At 32.8% G+C, this 22,559-nt stretch overlaps 4 protein-coding genes across 4 annotated transcripts; 3 read left to right on the plus strand and 1 right to left on the minus strand.

Moving 5' to 3' along the window:
* Positions 1 to 37: 37 nt before the first annotated feature.
* On the plus strand, positions 38 to 4,640 carry SAPINGB_P003028 (uncharacterized protein; the record flags this gene model as incomplete). Its single annotated transcript, XM_031997746.1, has 3 exons — positions 38 to 193; positions 258 to 406; positions 476 to 4,640. 3 exons carry the CDS (start codon positions 38 to 40, stop codon positions 4,638 to 4,640), a joined length of 4,470 nt encoding a protein of 1,489 aa, XP_031853637.1.
* An 8,237-nt stretch (positions 4,641 to 12,877) lies between these two features.
* On the plus strand, positions 12,878 to 15,569 carry SAPINGB_P003029 (uncharacterized protein; the record flags this gene model as incomplete). Its single annotated transcript, XM_031997747.1, has 2 exons — positions 12,878 to 14,198; positions 14,257 to 15,569. 2 exons carry the CDS (start codon positions 12,878 to 12,880, stop codon positions 15,567 to 15,569), a joined length of 2,634 nt encoding a protein of 877 aa, XP_031853638.1.
* Positions 15,570 to 17,489: 1,920 nt separating this feature from the next.
* SAPINGB_P003030 (uncharacterized protein) lies at positions 17,490 to 19,007 on the minus strand (the record flags this gene model as incomplete). Its single annotated transcript, XM_031997748.1, has 1 exon — positions 17,490 to 19,007. One exon carries the CDS (start codon positions 19,005 to 19,007, stop codon positions 17,490 to 17,492), a length of 1,518 nt encoding a protein of 505 aa, XP_031853639.1.
* Positions 19,008 to 20,733: 1,726 nt separating this feature from the next.
* SAPINGB_P003031 (uncharacterized protein) lies at positions 20,734 to 22,546 on the plus strand (the record flags this gene model as incomplete). Its single annotated transcript, XM_031997749.1, has 5 exons — positions 20,734 to 20,758; positions 20,849 to 20,857; positions 20,999 to 21,030; positions 21,099 to 21,204; positions 21,372 to 22,546. The coding sequence occupies 5 exons, from the start codon at positions 20,734 to 20,736 to the stop codon at positions 22,544 to 22,546; spliced, it is 1,347 nt and encodes a 448-aa protein (XP_031853640.1).
* Positions 22,547 to 22,559: the final 13 nt, after the last annotated feature.

Genomic DNA, 22,559 nt, shown 5'->3' on the forward strand with positions numbered 1-22,559 from the left:
CTTTTTCTTTCTTTCAAAATCAACATCAAGAATCATCATGACCGAAAAGCCTTCCGAGCGATTCCTGAAATCACTAGAACAAGAACCGAAGCCCGTGCCTGTACAGCGGCGTAAGACACTATCGTTTTTTCCGAGTGCTTCAGACCAAGACAGTCTTGCCGTCAAAAAGCCCAGACGAGCTCGGGCGTCACTCGTATGTATCCCTTTTGCATGATGTTCTTTTCAGGTTTCAGTTGACTAACAGTTTCTCTTTCTAGGTCCCCTCGCGTAGCATATTGAAGTCCACAACCGAGGACAATTACACCGTGACAGGTGTGATTCAAGTTTCAGTCAGAGATGAAAACAAACCCGGTCTCAAAAAGACAGACAAGCGACGAGTCAGTTTTGCGCCCGAAGCCACTTTACAGTATGTTTAATTGTTTTTTTTTTTTTTGTAAACCCCGATTGAATTATTTTTTAACTCAATCATATTCAGTACATTCCCGACCGACGGGTTGCAGCAGAACCAGTTAGGACCTCTGTTCAAGATAAATTCTGTCTCATCAAGTAGCAGTGACAGCGAGCGCGAGAAAGAAGCAGAAACCGAGCGCGAACAACTTGCATCAATCTTTTCGCTGAATTCTGAAAACGCAGATAATGAGAAACCACAAGTGGTAGAGCCCGTCCAGAATCCGCCAAAAGAAAGTACAGAGACACCACAGGATGAAAGCGGCATGGCAATGGAAGAAACAGATACAGCAGAGATTTTTGAAGCCGCGCGGCAGCAAGTTGCAGCACAAGAAGGTGACAAACCCTCAAGCCCGCCAAAAGCAAAAGCAAAAGCAAAAGACCCGCTAATAGTGCCATCAGAACCCTCTACAGAATCTGCTACAGAATCAACTAGTCCAGAAAAACCTAGTAATGTTTTAAAAGATGACTTACCCAAAGCAACTAAGGCATACAGCTACGCATCGCCCATGAAGAAGTTTTCACAACAACTCGACCAAGTGATTGCTCGGCGACAACAAAGTAGTCCCGGTGAGAGACCTAAAAAGCCGCCAGTTTCGCTAATTCCACAACTTCCAGAACCGAAGATTTCTCCAGCAGAAGAAGAAGAAGACGATATGGACATGACGCAAATGTTTGGAACTATCAAAGAAAAAGTTTTACAAACTTCTACATCATCGACGCCAATGAAACTCGGAGATAGTAGTAGCTCACAATTTTTCATGGCGGAAAAGCGACAAACTCCAGAGGTCGAGATCACTACGGCTAAATTTACATCTGTAGTTAAGGAAGTGTCTATCAAGGATGGGAAATCGGCAATTGATATGCTATTCGCCAATGTCACCAAGATGAACCACAACCAGGCGACTCGGCGCAAGTCTTTGGCTGAGATGTTTGGTCCGTTTTCTAGCAAACGTGCAAGTATCATTGAAAAGGTTGACAAAGACTCCGAGACTAGTAAAAAGAATGATTTGGAGAATAAGGAAGATGACATGGATATTACCGGTATTGCAAGAAAATCTACAGATGAAGATATGGACCTTACTGGTGTTGCAAGTAAATCAACTGACGAAGACATGGATCTTACTGGTGTTGCAAAAAAATCAACAGATGATGATATGGATCTAACTGGTGTTCCAAGAAAAACAACTAAAGAGAATATGTATCTCGCTGGTATTTCCAAAACGCCAGAAAGTAGTACAAACATTACAGGCCTATCGAAACCTTCAAACGACGAAGATATGGATCTTACTGGAGTGTCGAAACCAAGAGATGAAGACATGGATCTAACAGAAATTCCTAAAAAAAATTCAGACAAGGAAGCCAGTTTGAAGAAATCCAAGTCTGTTAACACAAATAAACCGGAAAACAATATGGATTCCGCAAATGATTTTCAAAAATCTGATCTGCTTTCAAATAGTATCAATGTGCCTAACAAAGATGACGATGAGATGGATTTCACAAATGTTCCAAGCAAACCCAAGGATAAAGACAAGGACGAAGAAATGGAATTGACTGAGATTCGCAAGTCAAACGAAAAAGTAACTGAAGATGAGGACATGAGCATGGAATACACAAACATTCCGGGAACCCTCCCAAAACCAAGTGATGATGATGAAATGGAGTTAACCAACGTTCCGCATAAATCGGATGGCCCAAAAAAGAGTGATGAGAGCGAGGATGAAATGGATTTTACCAACGTTCCCAAGAGAAACAAAGAAGTGGTTAACCTTTTGAGTAAAGACAATGAGTCTATGGATTTGACTAGTGTACCGAAAAAGAAACTTCCGTCTGTGGCAGCAACAGCAAGCATGACAACTGATGATGGATCTATGGACATGGACTTTACGGAAGTCCCTATTAAACCTACAGGATTGTTTGGACGTCGGCTTTCGGTCAAGGATAGTACAAGAGAAACCAAAGTGTCGACGACGCCTGAAAAACAAACAACAAATGCAGTGCAAGAACAGGGGACCCCAAGGACTCCACGACATGCAACTTCCCACGCAAATAAGGTGGGTGGACATCCCAGAGATATTACACCTAGTAAAGGACGATCTGCATCTCCCATTTCTCGGAAACGTCGACGACGGCAATCGTTTGATAATGGGGATCAACGAGGACCCAAACGACGACAAACTCTTCCTGCATCTTCAGGGGTAGGTTTAGCTAGTTTGAATGGCCCCGTGACGCGGACGCCTCCAAGAAAGCAGCCGCAACATGCAAGCACGGTGGAAACAACGCCGAGTTCAGGAGACAAGAGTGGTAAAAGCAGTAGCAACAGAGATGTATTTGGGGTTGCACCAGTGTTGACACCGTCCAAGGCTAAAATTCTTGCGGAGAAGATTGCACAGATTAGTCCAAGAAAATCAGGGGGGAGTTTTGGGCCTCCTCCTTTGCTTTCTGGTGCTCGCGGGCCTATAGGCAAGAATGTACCAGAACTTGAGGCCGTTTATAGATTTGAGGAGACGCAGCTTGGGTTCTCTAAGTTATTAAAGTTTAGAGAAGGAGAAAAAGAGCAGGAAGTTGGAAAGGAGCCTGAGAAACAGGAAAGTTCTTCTGGAGAGTCTTTATGGACAGGACTTAAAGAATTTTTGAGGCAGATCAACATTGAGTTTATGGACAAGCTTCTTGTACAGAGTCTAGATAAACCATATTCTACAGCAGCCAAGGCCCAGAGACTTTTAAGACTACATGAACAAATGATGAAAAAAAGTGGTGATGAAGGTGGAGATCCTGGGCTTGCTGAATATGCTGTGGAGAAACAGCGGATTCCACAGTGGGAAATGTTCAAGTTTGGGTTTCGCGAGATGCGCAAGGACATCAAGTCAATCCAAAATATTATTGCTGAGGTGGAACAAGATATGGCAGCAGTACCAGGGGGGCCTCGAGTTGTTGAGTATTACACGCGAGGAACTGCAGTGGACCAAGCAGCAATTGAAGCCAAGTTAATGATGGCCAAAAACTACATGCGAACACGTTCTAAAGGACGGTGGTACAAGTGGAGACTAGATTTGATGGGCGGGCTAGTGGATAGCTTGGAGAAGAACAAACAAGCCTTGGTCAACGACCGCAAATTGCTTGAGTCTAGGGTCGAAAACGTGGGCGGGACCCAGAAACTTGCTCAGACGCATAATGAAGTGAGTGAATTACACAAAAAAACAGCAGAGAGATTACAGCAGCTCAAAGCACGCCAGGCTACTTTGTTAGAGAAACAAAAGCAGGAGCACAGTGCTGAGGAGCTTGCTCGAGTGCGTTTGAGACATGAGCGGGCACGCAAACAAGTTCTTATGATTGAGGAACGGGTTCGCAAAGTGTTGGGTGAGCTGGCAGCCCAGGACGAGCGGGCAGAGACGTTGCGAGCAGAGCGGGATAGTTTGGCTACACGAGTTTCAAAAACATCGTTGGAAGTGCGGCAAGCGCGGCAGGATCGAGTGCACGAGCTGCGGTCAGTTATTGGAAAACACCAAGGTCTTAGTGTTGTTTCAGGAGTGCGGTATGTTGATGGAGATGTTTTTGTTGTTGGAGAAAGCGGTTCATGTTTGCGGGTAGAACTTGAGGGCGGGTTGCTAGTTACGATTGATGGTGATGGTGTGTCTCGAGTGCTGCGCATTGATCCACAAGACGTTAGTGAGTGGAATGGTAGCGGCGGCAAAAATAACAGCAGCAGTAGCAGCAGCAGAAAAACAGTTGTTGCAAAGTTTTTGGCCAATCGGCTATTTTTGGTGGAAGAAGGAATATTGATTGATGACCATAGCGGTGGGAAACCGTACGGCGATTTACCCGCGGAGAAGGATGAGAACACTGCTAAGTCATTGGAGGAGAAACTTGGGCAGGTGTGCTTAAGGTGGGCACGGGCTCGAGCAATTTTAGGGTTACTTGCGCGAGCCGGGTTGTATGCTGTTTTACAGGAGCGGGTGTTTGTTGCAAATGATGGTGGAGATGCACGTGTAGAAGTGACTGCGACAGTTTTTGAAGATAACGACGAGAATGCTCAGGCGGCAGTTTGCAAACGTCGTCGACTGGCTGTAGTGACGATTCGGTCCGAAGACGTTTGGGACCCATCTGGGAAATGCTTGCGAGGATTGTTAGGGCTTGTTTCTATGGTGCAGGCTAGATTAGGAGCAGCAAGTGATGTTGGGAGTGGCGCTTGAAGCTTGAATTGGCAAGGTCATGTTTTGTATTTTGTTAGTTAGTTTTGATAGTTAGTAAATTAGTTAGAAAGAAAAAAAGTTTTTTTTTTTTTTTTTTTAATGTTGCTGGGAAAGAATTGAGTTTCAACTAAAAAAAATATAAAAATAATATAAAACGATATGAAGTTGCTAATCTAGAAATGGACCAACGCTTTTGAGGATGCCAAGTGCCAAACGGAAAATAAAATGGTTTTTTTTTTTTTTTTTTTTTTTTTCTCTTTATTTTATTTTACAAGTTTAAGTGAAATACGAAGTTAAATAATCAATGAGATTTTGTTTTAAGGAAAAAAAAGAAAAAAAAAATTTTAAATATATTTTGCTTTGTTTCAAAGGTTTATTAGCTCAAATATATATGCGATTGTGGAAATTTTTCGCTCAATTATTAGGAAACATTGGTGGATCGACTGGGGTATGTTAAATAGCTATTTAGAGAAAAATATATAAAAAAAAATTATTTTTTTTTTTCAGTGCGTCTAGAAAAGACCCTGGCTTGCCTCATTATGTTTCTGCATAATTAAAAAAAATTTTTTTTTTTTTTTTAAATTGAAATGAATAGTTTATGGTTAATAATATAAAGAAAGAACAACAAAACACACCTGTTTTTTTTTTTTTTTAAATGGTTCACCATATCAAAGGCTTTATGTAATATAGTACTACGATACAGTGTAATACCTTTTTAAAGGAAGAAATCATATTTTTAATATTATTATTATTTACTAGTAAAATTAACGGATGGAAATGAGGACTTCTTTTTTCAACAAATGTGCCTCTTTAATAAATTTCATTCATTCATCCATTCATGAAAAAAAAAAAAAATTTTTTTAAATTAAATAAAATTAAATTAAATAAAATAAAAATTTTGAAATTTCCTAGATAACCAAAACTGTCACTGATATATAATAACAGTGCACTTACTAATTGAAATATTTTGTGAATCTATATACAAGACCCTTGTCCATTCCTTTAATGATGGTGCAAGAGGGATTTAACTGTATGTGAGGAGATTTTTTTTTTTCAGTAATTCAGTTGATATTTTTTTTTCTTTTTTTAAATATATTGAACTGTGAGAAGTGTGTTGCGATATTGTGAATAAGCCAGCTTGCAAATTCCCCCTTTGTCTTTCTTTTTTTCCTCCCTTTCTATTTTAACGCGTGTATTTGTTCTTGCATGTGTGTTTTATTTTGTTTTTCGTTATTACTCGAGATACTCAAGATAGTTGTCTTTATCTCCATGATTTAGGGAGAGAAACAAGAGAGCGGGAAAAACAAAAAAAAATTTAATTATTATTATTAAAATAATATTATTATTGCTCTCCATGAAGAATTCTAAATTTCTTTTGTAATCATAATAGCACAGTATTATGTAAGTGATACTTTTCTTTTTTATTAGGGGGGGAGAGAATGCACTTAGATCAAGTACATGTACTACGTTAATTCACATCACACAAATCGTATTGTCCAATTTTTTTTTTTTTTTTTTTTTTTATCTCTTTACTAAAATCAACAAACACAATATAAGATAGCTAAAAAAAAAAAAAAAAATTTTATAACTAAAAAAATTTTAAAAGCGCAAAAAAAAAAAAAAATTTTTTTTTTTTTTCAAGAGTTTTCAGTGCAATGTAGAAAAAAAAGAAGGTTTCTGGCTAACTGAATGATATGAAAAATTTATATAAATATATCGTTGAGATCATATGATAAGCCCCATTTTAAAAGAAAAAAAAAAATAAAAATAAAATTTAAGGTATAAAAGTAAAGTATAATTTAATATTTTGTACCAATGAGAAACACGTAACCTGCACACAAATGTTTGAACAGTGAAAAAAAAAAAAAAAAAAAAAAAATTACAGTTGGCTTATGGTATCTAATTGTTTAAAACATCATAAATAATAATATCAATACATGGACTTTTTTCAATTAACCAAAGCCAATGCATTATATTTAGAAAGAAAAATAGAATGAAATATGAAAGATGAAAGATAAAAAATAAAAGATAAAAAAATTTGTAATCTATAATTTTCTGTTGGTGAAGAATATTATTATTATTATTATTATTATTAAAATATATAAAATCATTAACTCTTGAGATATCACATGAGAAACAAAAAAAAAAAAAACAATTAAATTAAATCAATTCATTAGGTGATGAAAAATAAAAAGCCCCAAAGATAAATATAAAACAGATCCCTGTCATTTATTTCCATATTAAGGCTTAGCTATTCATTAATTTAGATAGCGAAACCTCACACACACCCCTGCTGCTCTCCAAATGATTAATTAATTAGATTATTGTTATTATTATTTGATTAGATTGAAATATATATATTTAGAGGCATACAACTATTGAATATTGACTAATAAAAAAAGTTTTTTTTTCCGTATTTATTTGTTTATCTAAGCATATCGATTATCCTCATTCAATATATCAATTAATTTTGTAAGATGTTAATATTTCATTATATCTTGATAATTATTATTATTATTATTAAAAAGCGGGTAAAACTAATTAATGATAATAAATAATGGTGGATACATCGAATAAAACGAAAATAAACTGAGAATTTCAATTTTTTTTGTGTAATCTACAAAATTTAAATTTTTTTTTTCTTTTGCTCTTTATTTCTTTATTTCTTCATTTGCTGAATTATATAAATATTTGAATTCAACTTTTTTTTTTCTTTTTTCTTTTTTCTTTTTTCTTTTTTCTTTTCTTTTATTTTATTTTTTATAAAAAAAAAATGCTCATTCTAAGAATATTAAGGAAAATAAGGCCCGGAGTGGATATGTTAAGCATGTATATGTTCCGTGTGTGGTTTCTATGATTACATCATGATGTAACCTCATTACTTTATTATAAATTTTTGGATAGTTTCAATATGTTACTGGCCTCAGATCATAATCATGTACATACAATTTGTAGATACCGGTGATTCGGAAAGCAAACTTATATAAAAATTTAAACAGCATAAAGAAAAATTAAAAAAAAAAAGAAAGTTTTGAAAAAAAAAAAAAAAAATCGTGGATTACCGCTATTATTTTACTACAAACAGTCAAGATGGTCATTAGAGAATCACCGATTAACAAAATCTATTTTGATTAAAAAAAACAAAATAAATAAATTTTTTTTTTCCCTTACTTCTTTCATTACTTTTGTCTACGCGCCCATCTTTCTACATTTTTTTTTTCTATACATTATTAGTAGTATACGTTAAAATTGTTTTGATGATGAAAAAAAAGAAACAAAAAGAAAAAAAAAATATGAAAATATTTGAAATGAAGACACAAAAAAAAAAAAAAGAAATAAAATAATGATGGAATGAAGCTCTCCAAATAATATCTATTTGAAAATATATATAATGCAGCAGTTATAAACATAGTATAACAATATATGATCGTAATATAGCAACTCGTTTGGACAAGATTAGAGTCAACAAAGAGCAGTAACCAAAAGCCAAAAACTGTATATATAAAATCATGACTTTGATATTTTAAAATAAGCAAAAGAAAAGAAAAGAAAAACGAAGCAAAGAAAAGCAAAAGCAAAAGCAAAAACAAAAGCAAAAAAATAAAAACAAAGAAAAGCAAAAAAAAGCATTAAAATATTAAAATATTAAAATATTAAAGCTCAGATGGTCATGAAAGTTTTGATGTTGATTGTAATGGCCACAAAAGATTAAATTGAACTACTGTTACAATAACAAGTTATTTATTTATTTTTTTTTAATTTTCTAACATTTTAAAGCGATCTCAATATGGCCAAATATATATATTTATGTGTATTGTTACTACTACTGCCTAAAGCGGCTTGTTGAATAGAAATAATGTTTGAAAATATTTATATTCCTTAAAACTAACTATATATATATTGTAATATCAAAAAAAAAAAAAAAAAAAGGAAAACAAAAACGTGGCCCATTCATTTTCTATTTATTAACCCCATTGATTAATGTATGAATATATATTGATGGTTGTCCTTTTATTAAATTTATATATATATATATATATATATAAAATAACCGACTATATATGTGTTTGGTGTTCCAAAATGTCGGAATAGTCTATACTAGGTATATAGTCAAGTATTAATGACTGAATCATAAAAGTCTCCATGATTCAAAGTTTCAGAATTAATAACGTAAGATAGAATACCCGACTTGACAGGCTTTTCATATACACTTATGAAATTAATCAATGAACTAAACAACAATTGAAAAAAAAAAAATAAATAAATAAATAAAAAACCCAGGAATATTTAGATATAGGTTATTAAAATATATTAGAGCTTTATAAAAATTAGAATAATGTTTCCATTATTTTTAAAATAAAATAAAAAAAAAACGACTATTATTCTAAACATAGTTAGTTAAATGCTTTAATGGTACTAAATGATGTTTAGCCACAGACAGAAACTGGTCAATGTTGAAGTATTATTTCATTTCATTTTATTTTTTTGCAAAGAAATACATTTTGAATAAGTTTATTCAACTATACCATATTTAATTTACATATTAATTTGTGACAAAAAGAAAAGAAAAGAAAAGAAAAGAAATCAGTTAATTCTGGTAAGTATGGGGACAATCAGGCACCAGAGTGAGTTTGTTTATATCTAATTACTGAGGTTATATATATTTACAGTTAAAGTTATTCTAATTTTTAGATGTATGATCTGAAAGTTAAGGAAAGATAATATTAAATTAATTTGATAATATAAAAAAAAACATATAAATATAAAAAATATAGTTAACTTATCATTAAATAAAAATGTATTTAATATCTTATAATAACTTGAGAAATCAAAACCAAGACTTTTTTATTAATAAAAAAAAGAAACAAAAAACAGCAGTTTTTATTTTTTTTTTTTTAGGTTGAAGTTGGAAATGAGAAAAAAAAAAAGAAGCAAAGACAATGGTACCACAGACATACATCAATACTAGGAAGGCAAACGATACAAGATTTTGATATATACACACTTATTTAAATTGACGTGTGGTGCCTTGACCTTGCTTAAGAGAGAATATCCAAAAAAAAGTAAGTATTTACATATAAAAAGTTATTCCACAATTCTTTTCAGAATCGAAAATTGAAATGAAAAAAAAGCTCTTCATCAGAATCCCCTTTTATCTTTTTATTTTATTTTGAGTTTCGATCATTTTTTGGGTTCAATATTAAGCTTAAGCATATATAGTTCATCCCATCCTTTTCATCCCTCTACCTCCAAATGATGACGACCAAATCTTGTTTTAGAAACAGACAGGTTTTTTAAAAAAAAACCAAAAAAAGTATAAAAAGTTGTTTCTGGTTCAAGAAATGAAATCACAAAATAAAGTTGATATATCATATGGCTGAGCAGGGCATATCAGGTTGTATATAACAAATATGAGTAACCAGAATCCAAATCTCTTTTCATCCAAAAAAATTTTTTTTTTCTCATTCCCACATATATTTTGACAAAATATTTACATAGGATAGACAGAGGCTCCACTACCGCTTACAAGAGAGATATATTGGTAGGATTTTAATCTTTCCTAGTATCTGTATTTTCCTTTTTAATTGTTGTTAGCTCGCCTAGTAATGACACACAAGTAATAACAACATATATATATATATATATATATATATATAGACATTTAAATGAAATCATTCACTTTGTTCTAATTTTTATTCTTTATATTTTATTTTTTTTATTTTTTCTCGCTTTCTTTTCAAAATCAATTGTTCAGGTTTAATGACAAGTCTCGGTGTGCGCCCTGTTTCCCTTTGACGATTGTTTGAGAAACATATACTTACAGTCAAAAGCTTTCTTTCATTTTCCAGGCGAGACCCTTGTCTAATAATTAACAGCGGCTCGTTTCATAATATTGTTAATATATATAATAATAATAATAATGAAGTATTTATAAAATCAAAATCAATCAATTAATCAATTAATCAATTAATCAAAATAATGAAAATAATAATAATAATTGAATGCTAACATCAACATTTTTTAAAAAAAAAAGAAAAATAAAAGAAGAAAAAAAAGAAAATAAAAAAAACCAACAAACGGTCGCTCGTATTTTAATAGAACCCGTAACCTCTTTTTCAATGGTCGTCAAAAAAAAAAAAAAGAAAAAAAAAATCAATACATTACTGTTTCGTTTATTTTATTTTATTTTATTTTATTTTTTTTTTAAATAGTACTGTCTACTAGTCTTTTGATTTTGAAATCTTGCAATTTTCAAACTCGAGAAACATGGATGATCCTTGACTAAATGTTGCAATGATTGCTAAACACTATAGAACCAAAGCGTAAATACATTCCACTGGAATTACCATCAACATTCAATCAAACAAGTTAAAAAACAAAACAAAGCAAAGAAAAGAAAAGCAACAATAAATAAATAAATTTTTTTTTTAAAAAAAAAAAAAAAACAACTTTTGAAAAATAAAAAAATAAAAAAATAAAAAAACTTTTCTCCTCCTCTTTTTATCTTTTTAACACTATTTATTTCTATATTATTATTGTTATTAATTTTTTTTTCTCAAACTGCTACTATAATAAATATGGTGCTGCTCCTACATTTTGATGCCGTGAAATCATAAAAAAAAAAAAAATTGTGCGACCATTTCTTGTTGAATTGGTTGTCGTCGTCGTCGTGGCTTTTTTTTTTTTTTTTTGGAAGCTAAAAGGCATATATAGGCACGCAATTGTAAAAGCCTCGAGCCTCAAAAGCTCAAATTTATTCACACAAAAAACGCATAAACCCAATTTCCACCCCCCGGAACCAAAAACAAATTTGTTTGTATAGTACGCATTGCATCCAAAGCGGTTGGTTGCTGCTTAAAACACCCACAACCACCACCAACTGCATTGCAAGAAATAGCAAGTTCTTATGACCAGCTCAAACTAATTAAAAAAGCTTAATAAGTTGATGTTACTATTACACTATATAGTCAGTTATATATATATATATATATATATATAAACACACCCATGTCCCTACCCCATGCTCTCTCTCTCACACACTCACACACTCATACTCTCACTATCTTTTTTACATACCCCAGTTCCAGCCTCAAGTCGACTAGATATGTACACCCTAGTCAACAGCGATTTTGTTAGTTTTTTTTTTTTTAAAAAAAAGGCTCAATGTGTATTATACTTTTAAGAGAAATTCTTCCTATAAACCTTAGCTATATAAACTCCTTTTGTAGATATTATTTACACTAATTAGTGTGACCAGGGCTTGTTTGAGGATGATGATGATGATGATGTTGATAATGAAGGAGTTTGTCTGTGTGGATTTGCTCATTCAATCACATTTTCCTCCTCCTCCTCCCTTGTTCTAATTTTTTTTTTTTTTTTTCCAAGAAATATTCCAAGAAATATTCCAAGAAATATTCCATATATATCCTTATATTAAATAATTAAATAATTAAATAATTAAATAATTAAATAATAATAATATAAATAAATCTTAATAATAGGCACATGGCTCATCTATCCATCCATCCAAAACGTACATCTATATATATAGCCCAGCTTTAGCCCTGAGGTTTTCCTAAAAAAAAAAAAAATTAATAACAATAATAATAATAATAATAATAATCCAATTTTTTTTTCCTTTTCTTATTTACAATATTCAGAACTTTTTTTTTTATAACTAAACACCTTAAAGACTTTTATTTATATACACACACAAAAAAATATAAAATATAAAATAAAAACATTTTTATCTGCACTCCAATATATATATATATATATATATATATATTTTACATATTTTGATTATTGTTTTTAATTCCCTGACAAAACCCTAATATAACGAAATAAGCTTGATCCACATTTCTTTCCTTGAATTTCTATTTCCCCCTTTTTTTAAGCTTTTTCTATTTTTCTCCAAACATTCATACAGCCCCATCACACTCTGTGAAACAAGTCCTCAGACATTGTTGCAAAAAAAAAAAAAAAAAAAAAAAAAAAAATAATAATAATAAAAAAATTATACATCAATTTTACCTTTCTGGCTTTTCAGTTTCCGTTTCGTCTATATATATCTTTGTATAAAACTTAACACACTTTGATATATATATATATCTTTATCGGTTCATTTGGTCTTTCGTCATTTTCTCAATTACTCAATTAGAGACATTTCCTATTTTTAATTTTTTTTTTTTTTATAAATAGCCTTGGGTATCCCGCTTTTTTGCGCGTTCTCCAGAATGTTTAACAAACAACCTCCCCAAAATAACCAAAATAACCAAAATAACCAAAATAACCAAAATAACCAAAATAACCAAAATAACCAAAATCAAGAGGAATATCCCCCTCGCTATCAACAAAACTCTGGTCCTTCATCTTCTTCCTCATCTTCTTCGGCTTCATCTTCTTACTCTTCCTCTGCATACTCAACCCATCAAGCCCAACAAGCCCATCAAACTTATCCAACTTATCCAACCTACCCTGCAAGCTCCAACTACTACTCTCAGACATCCGCATATACTTCATCTGCCCATTTATATCAAACCCTTCCCAATTCTTCCTCTTCTTCCTCTTCTTCATACATGTCTGCTCAGGCTATTCCTCCGGCTCCCTTTTTGCCTCCATCGGTTGACCCTAACTGCGATTCAACGTTTAAACTTCCTTCAATTAATACTCTGCTTTCCACCCAACAAGCATCTTCTTCTTCTTCTTCTTCTTCTTCTGCCGCATCTACTAGCAATAGAAGATCTTTGTCTATCTCCAGCCAACTTGAAATGGCTTCTCCTGCTGTCTCTGACTCCTCTTCCTCAGGTTCTGCTCATAACATGCCTCCAACCTCTGGGTCTCCTCCACAGTCATACTACTCTATGAACAATGCACCTTCTTCTTCTTCTTCTTTCCCATCTTATACAAATGCTTACTCTGCAAACACTTCACCATCTCTTTCTTCTTCCTCTTCTTCTTCTAATAGAAGCCCTGATCAGTACTCTGTTAGTTCTGCAAGCTCGTACTTTTCAAACACCTCTCCTCCATCCAACTCATCTCAATCAAAGTTTATTACCCCGGAACAAACTTTTAACCAACAACCTTCGTACCCACTTTACCAAACACATTCACAACCCAATCTTTATGCAGGAAATGTTAATCATGAGCAGCAGCAGCAGCCGCAGCAGCCGCAACAGCCGCAACAGCCGCAACAGCCGCAACAGCAACAGCAACAGCAGCAGCAGCAGTATCATAATAATCAACATCAATTGCCCCCACCTCAACAACAACCCGTTTATTATCAACAACAACAACAACAACAACAACAACAACAACAACAACAACAACAACAACAACAACAACAACAACAACAACAACAACAACAACAACAACAACAACAACAAACCTATCTCTACAATGGTAACGCTCCTCAATATTCATACAACCAAAGTAACACTGTAGCATACAACACTGCATTCCCACCCACTCCTCCAGTTGGATTCTATTCTAATGCAACAGCTCCTCCAGCTTCAACTGGTTCCGCAAGTGTTTATGGGACTCAATCATATTTTAATGGTATGTGAAAATTTTTTTTTTCCCTTTAAACCAAAATTATAAACTAATTGTCAAATAGGTCAAATGGGTGTAGTCCCTTCGGTTACTAGAGAAATGAGAGGTGGGATTGGTGGAAGTAGCATGGGCAATACTGGTGTTGCAGCTACAAACGCCACATCATCTTTTGGTTCTTTTGGGGCCGTTCCCGCTGTTGGTAACAATTCAGGTGCTGGTCCTAGCAATGGTCAAAACAATTTTAACTATCATCCCAATAACAATAACAATAACAACAATAATAACAACAATAATAACAATGACAATAATAATGACAATAATAACAATAACAACAATGACAATGATCCCAACAATCGCGAGGCACACTTGGCCATGCTTGCAAATAGACCAGTCAAGCCTAAGCGCAAACGAGCTACTCCTGAGCAAACAGGTAGACTCAATGAGATTTTTACAGAGACATTTTTCCCAACCAGTACTCAACGTATGGATTTGGCCTTAGAGTTGGGAATGTCGCCCCGAACAGTACAGATTTGGTTTCAGAATAAACGCCAAGGTTGGCGTTCCGAAAACCGTCGTCCTGTTCCTCGGGATGGTCCCCCAGGACATGGTGACTATGATCGACGTGCTTCTCAGGAAAAGCAGCAGTATGTTGCAAATTATGGTGCTGGTGGTAGCACTGCGACTGCTACTGTTACCAGAGGATTTGGAGGTAGCACTAGCGGCAGTGGCAGTGGTGGTGTAGCCACTGCAGGTGTCATGACTAGAACAGTAACTAATCATAGTGTTGGCAGCTCTGGTAGTGTAGGTTCTAGTACTAGCAGCGCTGGGAATAGCAATTATGGTTCTGGTTCTAGTTCTAGTTCTGGTGCTGGTCCAAGTTCAAGCAATGGGTCGTATGCTTATCAAAATATCCATCCTCACTATAACCCATGGGGTGGTGGGTACTTTCCAGGATATATTGGACATGGACCTCAGTCTTCGCAGCCGAATTATGGGGGTGTTGGTCCTTCATCATATACACATGCTCCAATTGCTGGATCGTCTTCGTCTTCATCGTCTTCATCGTCTTCATCTTCGTCTACTTCAACAATGTATGGGCAAGCAAGCGGGTCGGGCCATTCTCACAGAATTTACGGGCAGATTCCGCTGCCTCAACTTTCGTTGCAGCAACAGCCTCAATTTGGGCAGCAACAGCAACAGCCACAGCCACAGCAGCAGCCTCAATTTGGGCAGCAACAGCCCCAGCAATTCCAACATCAACCAGCTGGCCAACAACAACAACATCAGCATCAACAGCAGCAGCAGCAGCAGCAGCAACAACAACATCAGCAGTATCCATACATGGGCCCTCCTGATTTCAATCGGTCGATGCAGTGAAATATTTGTTTAAGGTTTTTTTTATTTTTTATTTTTTATTTTTAATTTTTACTTTTAACTTTCTTTTATTTTTTTATTTTTTTTTATATATAATGAGTGTTTATAAATTTTTATGTGAATGTGAAAATGATTATAAGTTTTATTTTGTTTTGGGATTGATAAAAAAAAATATTAGTTATTACACTAAAAAATATTGTTGGAAAAACCGCGCAAATAAGATATTATAGTAAATAATAATAAATAATAAAGACAGGCAATCAGAAAAAGCGGCTGTAGGAACTAGCGGATGGTATTTCTCAGGTACAGGCGAATATAGGGGGTGGAGGAGTATGATGATTATTATTATTATATTTTATTTATTTGTTAAAGAATGAAAAAAAAAAATAAAATAAAATTTTATTTAATAACCATGAAGTGAATCAGGGGTTGGGATACTATATATATATATATATATAATTGAAAAGATTAAAAAAGTTAAGATTCTAAAGGCGGTGATTAGAAAAAAAAAAAAAAAAAAAAGATAAAAGGGGTAGATGGCATTTTTTTTATTTTTTATTTTTTTTTTTTAAAAAAGAAGAAGAAGAATAAATATATAATAATAAATATAATAATAACAATTAATAGTTGGTTGAGAATGAAGTTTTAGATTAAAGAAGGTTAAGCCAAAGAAAAAAAAAAAAAGGAAAGAAAAAAAGAACGTTGAAAATGTATGGAAGAAACAAAGTTTTTTTTTTTTTCTTTTTTTCTTTTTTCTTTTTTCTTTTTTAACAATTTTGAAACAGGGTCCATTTGAAAAAAAAAAAAAAAAAAAAAAAAAAAAAAAAAAATAAAAAAAATAAAAAAAATAAAAAAAATAAAAACAAAAAAAAATCTAAAAGAAGAGAAAAATAGAAATAGAAAAAGAAGAAGTAAAGTTGGTTTCTGATTCAGCTGTGCATTTAAATATGAATAGAAGAGAAATTATTATTATTTTTTTTTGATAATAGAAAGAAAAGAAAAGAAAGGAAAGATTTTTTTTTTTTTTTTTTTTTTGAATTCAATTTTTAATTTTTAATTTATTTTAAATTTAAATATAATAATAAAATTCAATTAAAATTGAAAAAATTAGAAGAATTATTTATTTATATATATATATATAAACGTTTGAATTTACAAAAAAAAAAAAAATTATCACATTAAATATCACATTAAATTTCAGGGTCTTCGTCTTCTTTTATTTCTGTATTGTTTTTTTTTTCTTATATTAAATTATATAAAGATGCAAAGTTTTTTTTTTTTTTAATATTAAAATTAATAATAAAATTAATAATATATATAAATAATTATTTATAATATAATAAAAAAAAAATGATGGGTATATATTTACAATTATTTTTTTTAAAATAAAATTAACAAAAAAAAAATAAAAAAATACCTTTTAAAAAAAAAATTAAATTAAATTAAAGAAGAAATTTCTAAAATATCTAAAAAATCTAAAAAATCTAAAAAAAATTGTTTTTAATTTTTTTTTTTCTTTTTTTTTACTTTTTTATTTAATATTTTGAATAATGTTTGAATATCATTGGTTTAAAAAATTATAAAAAAAATAAATAAAAAAAAACCTTTTTGTTTTTTTTTATACACACACAGAAATATTATTTTTTTATTATTATTAATAATAATAATATTATTTTTTGTCGTTAATTATGGCCATTCAAAAATCATTATAAAGTTTCCATTAACTACAAATCAAAAATTATAATAAAAAATTAAAATAAAAAATTATAATAAAAAATTAAAATAAAAAATTAAAATAAAAAATTAAAATAAAAAATTAAATTAAATTAACTTAAATATAAACTTAAATAAACAAAAATATTTTAACAAAAAAAAAAAAAAGAAACGACATAATTATTATTATTAATTTTTTTTTTTTTCTTTTCACAAACATCCTTCAGCCTCCAATGCACACAAGGCAGCACCAACTCCACTACCATCTTTTGCAATTCCCATTGTAATGCGAGCAACTCCCTTAGAACCTAATTCAGTCTGTTCCAAAGCCTCAAAAATCATTTCTTGAAACCGAGGATAATGTTCAATAACACTACCATCTGCACCCACATCAATAGTATCAAACCGTTCAAGAGCTCTTGAATGTAATACAGCACCAGCCAAAGGCACGGCCGAAAGATACGCAGCACGCTTACCAATGGCACAAGCAATGACACTCAGAGCAGCCAACTCATCTTGATTAGGTTCAAAGCCCAAATGCTCATACATAATTTTACGTGAATGGGTAAAGTCGTCATTATTGTTATTATTATTATTATTATTGTTGTTGCTTTCACCATCAAGTGTTGCAGGAACTGCAGTATTCATTGACCAAGGAACTCGCAAAGCATTCTGTGTTTTGCCATCCTTGGCATGAGCAGGCGACGGGTATTTAAGAGCTTCAAGGGCTTCATTTGTGGTAAACAAAAGTCCAGCATCATGCAACTCCACCATAATAATACGCAACAATTCACCCAAAAACATTCCACTGACACGTTTTTCAAACATATGGAACCCAGGGTTAGGAGTATTTGCATCCAAAAGTTTATCATACTTACAATTGGGAATTACCTTGAGGGCATTATCAAAGGCACCCCATTCAGTATTAATTACCATACTATCCTTACCAGGAGCCACGTGAGCAAGCTCTTCAGCTCCCAACTTGGTAATGTTAGCCAAGGGTTCACTATAAGCACCATTAGTGCCTGTTCCAAAAATACACCCAATAATGGTTGGGCCGCACCCAACTGGTTTAGAGTATGAGCGTGTTAGTAATGTACCAACTGTATCATTAATTACAGCAGTTAGGTGGAGTCGTAAGCCTCTTGAATCAAGTTCTTGTTGCAAGGCTTGCAAAATGTCTTTACCAACTGCATCATTAATACTATAACCCTTTGTCCATCTGATAAGAGTTCCACGGTTGACTGCTGTTTGATGAAGGGGGAATGAAAAGGTAAATCCAGCTTTAAGTTCTGGAGTTGATTCTGGGTCGTGTGCACATTGCTCAAGGAAAGATTGATAATAAATTTCCAAAAAACTGACAATACGATCACCCAAGTGTGAGATAAAAGTCTTCATATCAGAAGCCATAATCTCTGGATTTACAGCTTCTTTAATTTGATCAATCGTATGCTTTGAGTTACCTAAAAGTTTAACAAGACATACACGAAAGTTAGTTCCTCCCAAGTCAAGGGCTAAAAAGGTACCCTTTTCCTTTCCCGTGGGCATGGAAGAGACAAATGAGGGTAACATTGGGATGCCTACTGGGTCTTGATGGGCAAGACCATGAAGGGATTGTTTAACGTATTCTTCAACAGTTTTTTGAAGGTATCCATTTTCTGGAAGTTTAAACTGGTCTGCAATAGTTTTTGCAGTTTCCATGAGTTGATTTTGGTCTTGTTGGGTCATTTTTTTTTATTTTTATTTTTATTTTTTTTTTGATTGTGGTTGTTGTTGTTATTACTGATAAGCTTATTGTTTGTTATCTTTAGTGAATAATAATAATAATGATGATGATGATGATATATAAATAAATAAATAAATAAAAAAAAAAAAAAAAAAAAAAAAAAAAAAAAAACTATTTTAAAAAATGATTTTTTGAGCTCTTTATATATGATTTCTTTTTGATTTAATTGCATAAATATATATAGAAGAATGAAAAATTCATACAAACTTTTTTTTTTTAAATTTTTTTAAATTTTTTTAAATTTTTTTTGAAAAGTTTTTTTTGTTTTATGTAAAAAAAAAAAAAAAAATGGGCCACGCGCGCGCAGGCGCGGGGTGGTGGTTTTCATAAAAAAAATTATGCTGCTGCCACTGCCACTTCTATTGTTAATACTACTGTTTTGCCTGTTGTTATTGCCAGTTAAAATTATTTTAATTAACAATTTGATGCCGTTTTTTTTTTTTTTTTTTTTTTTTTTGTTGAAAACCATCCTCGAAGAAATAAATAAAAAAATTAAATAAAAAAAATTTTTTTTTTTTTTTTTTTTTTTTTTAAAATATACGGAAGTCACGCGCCCGTATGAAAGATTGAGTATCAGCATCAGTAAAATCAACAGAAGCAGCAGCATCAACAGAAGCAACAGAAGCAGCAGAAGCAGCAGAAGCAGCAGAAGCAGCAGCAACAGGGAAAAAAAAAAATTTTGGCCTAATAAGGCAGCTTTCCCCGCAAGTTATGTTTGGTTGTGGTGAATTGATAAATAGTTTATTGAAATTTATTGAAGTTTAATAAAAAAAATAACTTTTTATTTTTATTTTTATTTTTATTTTTAATATAGTTAAAATAATAATAATAATAATATTAATTAATTATATATAATTTAAATATTTATTGACTTGTCTTTTTATTTTTTTTATTTTCATTTTTTTAAAGATCAAAAACGGGTTTTTTTCTTTTTCTTCTTCTTCTTTTTTTTTTTTTTAAAACCAAAAAAAAAAAAAAAATTGCCACCACTTTTTAAAAGCCCTGTGACGTCGACAAAAGTGGGGGGGGGGCAAAGGGCAAAGGGGGAGAAGAAGAAGAAATCAGCTATAACAAGAAAAAAAGAAAAGAAAGTTATGCTTACGTAGGCAATTCAAAATGGGTTGATAATAATAACAATAACAATAACTACATTTAAGTTTAAATAACACAACTTTGGTTAAATTAAAAAATTTTAATATTATATAATCATAACATAACCATTACAAATATGTTAAAGCCGTTTGTTTACTTTTTTTTTTTAATTTTTTATTTTTTAAATTTTTATTTTTTTTTTTTTTAATAAACAACAACATCCCCTTTGAAATATTTCCACCACAACCACCAAAAATTTTTTTAAATAATAAAAATAAATAAATAAAAATAAATAAAAATAAATAAAAATAAATAAAAAATTAACTTTCCACCACAACCACCTCTGTCTTCCACCCCCCTTGCTCAGAAATATATACACACACACACATATATATATATTTATATTTATATTTATAAAAAAAAAAAAAAAAAAAATAAACCCCCTTTTTTCATCACCACCACCACCACAAAACCTCCCTTTTATTATATACACCTTTTTCTTATCCTCTCTCATCTTTCTATCCAATCCATCATCATCATCAATTATCACCATTTTTTATTTATATATAATCTGCCATGAGAGAAGTCATCAGTATTAACGGTATGCAATTAATCAAAAATAATAATATATATTATCAATTTAATTATATATATATATACTAACGATCTACTTGTTTTTTTTTTTATCTAGTTGGCCAAGGTACGTGTTGTTGCTAATCTTTATGATTCAATTTTTATCTCCTATATATATATATATATATATATATATATATATATATATATAATTTTTGATTCCTTATTTATTTTTTTTTTTTTCACTAACATTTAATAATTATAACAGCTGGTTGCCAGATTGGTAACTCTTGCTGGGAGGTATGCCATTCTTCTCTTTCATTCTTCCATTCTTTTGTTGAAACCTCTTTCTAACTTACAAATCATAGCTCTACTGTCTCGAACACGGAATTCAACCTGATGGTTTCCCCTCGGGTGAAGTGAGAAACGCTGGCTACCGTGATGAAGGCTTTAGCACATTCTTTTCTGAAACTGGTTAGTACTTTTGAATCTTATTAATCTACCCATTCATCTCTATTCATTTCTATTCACCTCTATCCATCTATTTGTTAACAAACCTTTACCCTCCCCTCCCCACCCCCCTACCCTTACCCCTAACTAACTTACAATTTCAATTCAATTTCAATTTCAATTCAATACAGGTACCGGAAAGTTTGTCCCAAGAACCATCTATGTCGACTTGGAACCCAATGTCGTTGACGAAATCAGAACAGGCAAGTACCGTGATCTCTTCCACCCAGAACAACTCATCACCGGTAAGGAAGATGCCGCAAACAACTATGCCCGTGGCCACTACACTGTCGGTAAAGAACTCATTGACCAAGTCATGGACCGTGTCCGCAAAGTTGTCGACAATTGCGACGGCCTCCAGGGTTTCCTCTTCTCTCACTCCTTTGGTGGTGGTACCGGTTCTGGCTTTGGTGCCCTGCTTCTCGAACGCCTCTCGGTCGACTATGGCAAAAAATCTAAACTCGAATTTGCAGTCTACCCTGCCCCTCAAAACTCTACCTCCGTCGTTGAGCCTTACAACTCGGTCCTCACTACACACTCAACCCTTGAACACTCAGACTGTACCTTTATGGTCGACAATGAGGCCATTTATGACATGTGCCGCAGAAGTCTCGATATCCCTAGACCCTCTTACGAAAACCTTAACCGCCTCATTGCTCAGGTCGTTTCTTCCGTCACAGCCTCCCTCCGTTTCGATGGCTCATTGAATGTCGACTTGAATGAGTTCCAAACTAACTTGGTCCCCTTCCCCCGTATCCATTTCCCCCTTACCACTTTTGCCCCAGTCCTTTCTGTCGCTAGAGCAAACCACGAAGTCAACTCAGTCGCTGATATTACCTTCTCCTGCTTCGAGTCCTCCAACCAAATGGTCAAGTGCGACCTCCGCAACGGAAAATACATGGCTACCTGCTTGTTGTACCGTGGTGATGTTGTCCCCAAGGATGTTGGCCAAGCTGTCGCAGTCATCAAGGCAAAGAAGTCTATCCAGCTGGTGGACTGGTGCCCCACAGGTTTCAAGATTGGTATTTGCTACGAACCCCCACGATGCGTCCCTGGTGGAGATCTTGCCCAGGTCAAGCGTTCCGTCTGCATGCTCTCAAACACAACCGCCATTGCCGAGGCTTGGAGCCGTCTCGACCAAAAGTTCGATCTCATGTACTCAAAGCGTGCCTTTGTCCATTGGTACGTTGGTGAGGGTATGGAAGAAGGTGAGTTTTCCGAGGCCCGTGAAGACTTGGCTGCTCTGGAGAGAGACTATGAGGAGGTTGCTGCTGACTCGCCTTATGACGAGCCCAATGAGTATTAAAAAAAAAATAAAA

This window comes from Magnusiomyces paraingens, assembly GCF_902498895.1.
Source record: "Magnusiomyces paraingens strain CBS 517.90 genome assembly, contig: contig2, whole genome shotgun sequence".
Classification (NCBI taxonomy): domain Eukaryota; kingdom Fungi; phylum Ascomycota; class Dipodascomycetes; order Dipodascales; family Dipodascaceae; genus Magnusiomyces; species Magnusiomyces paraingens.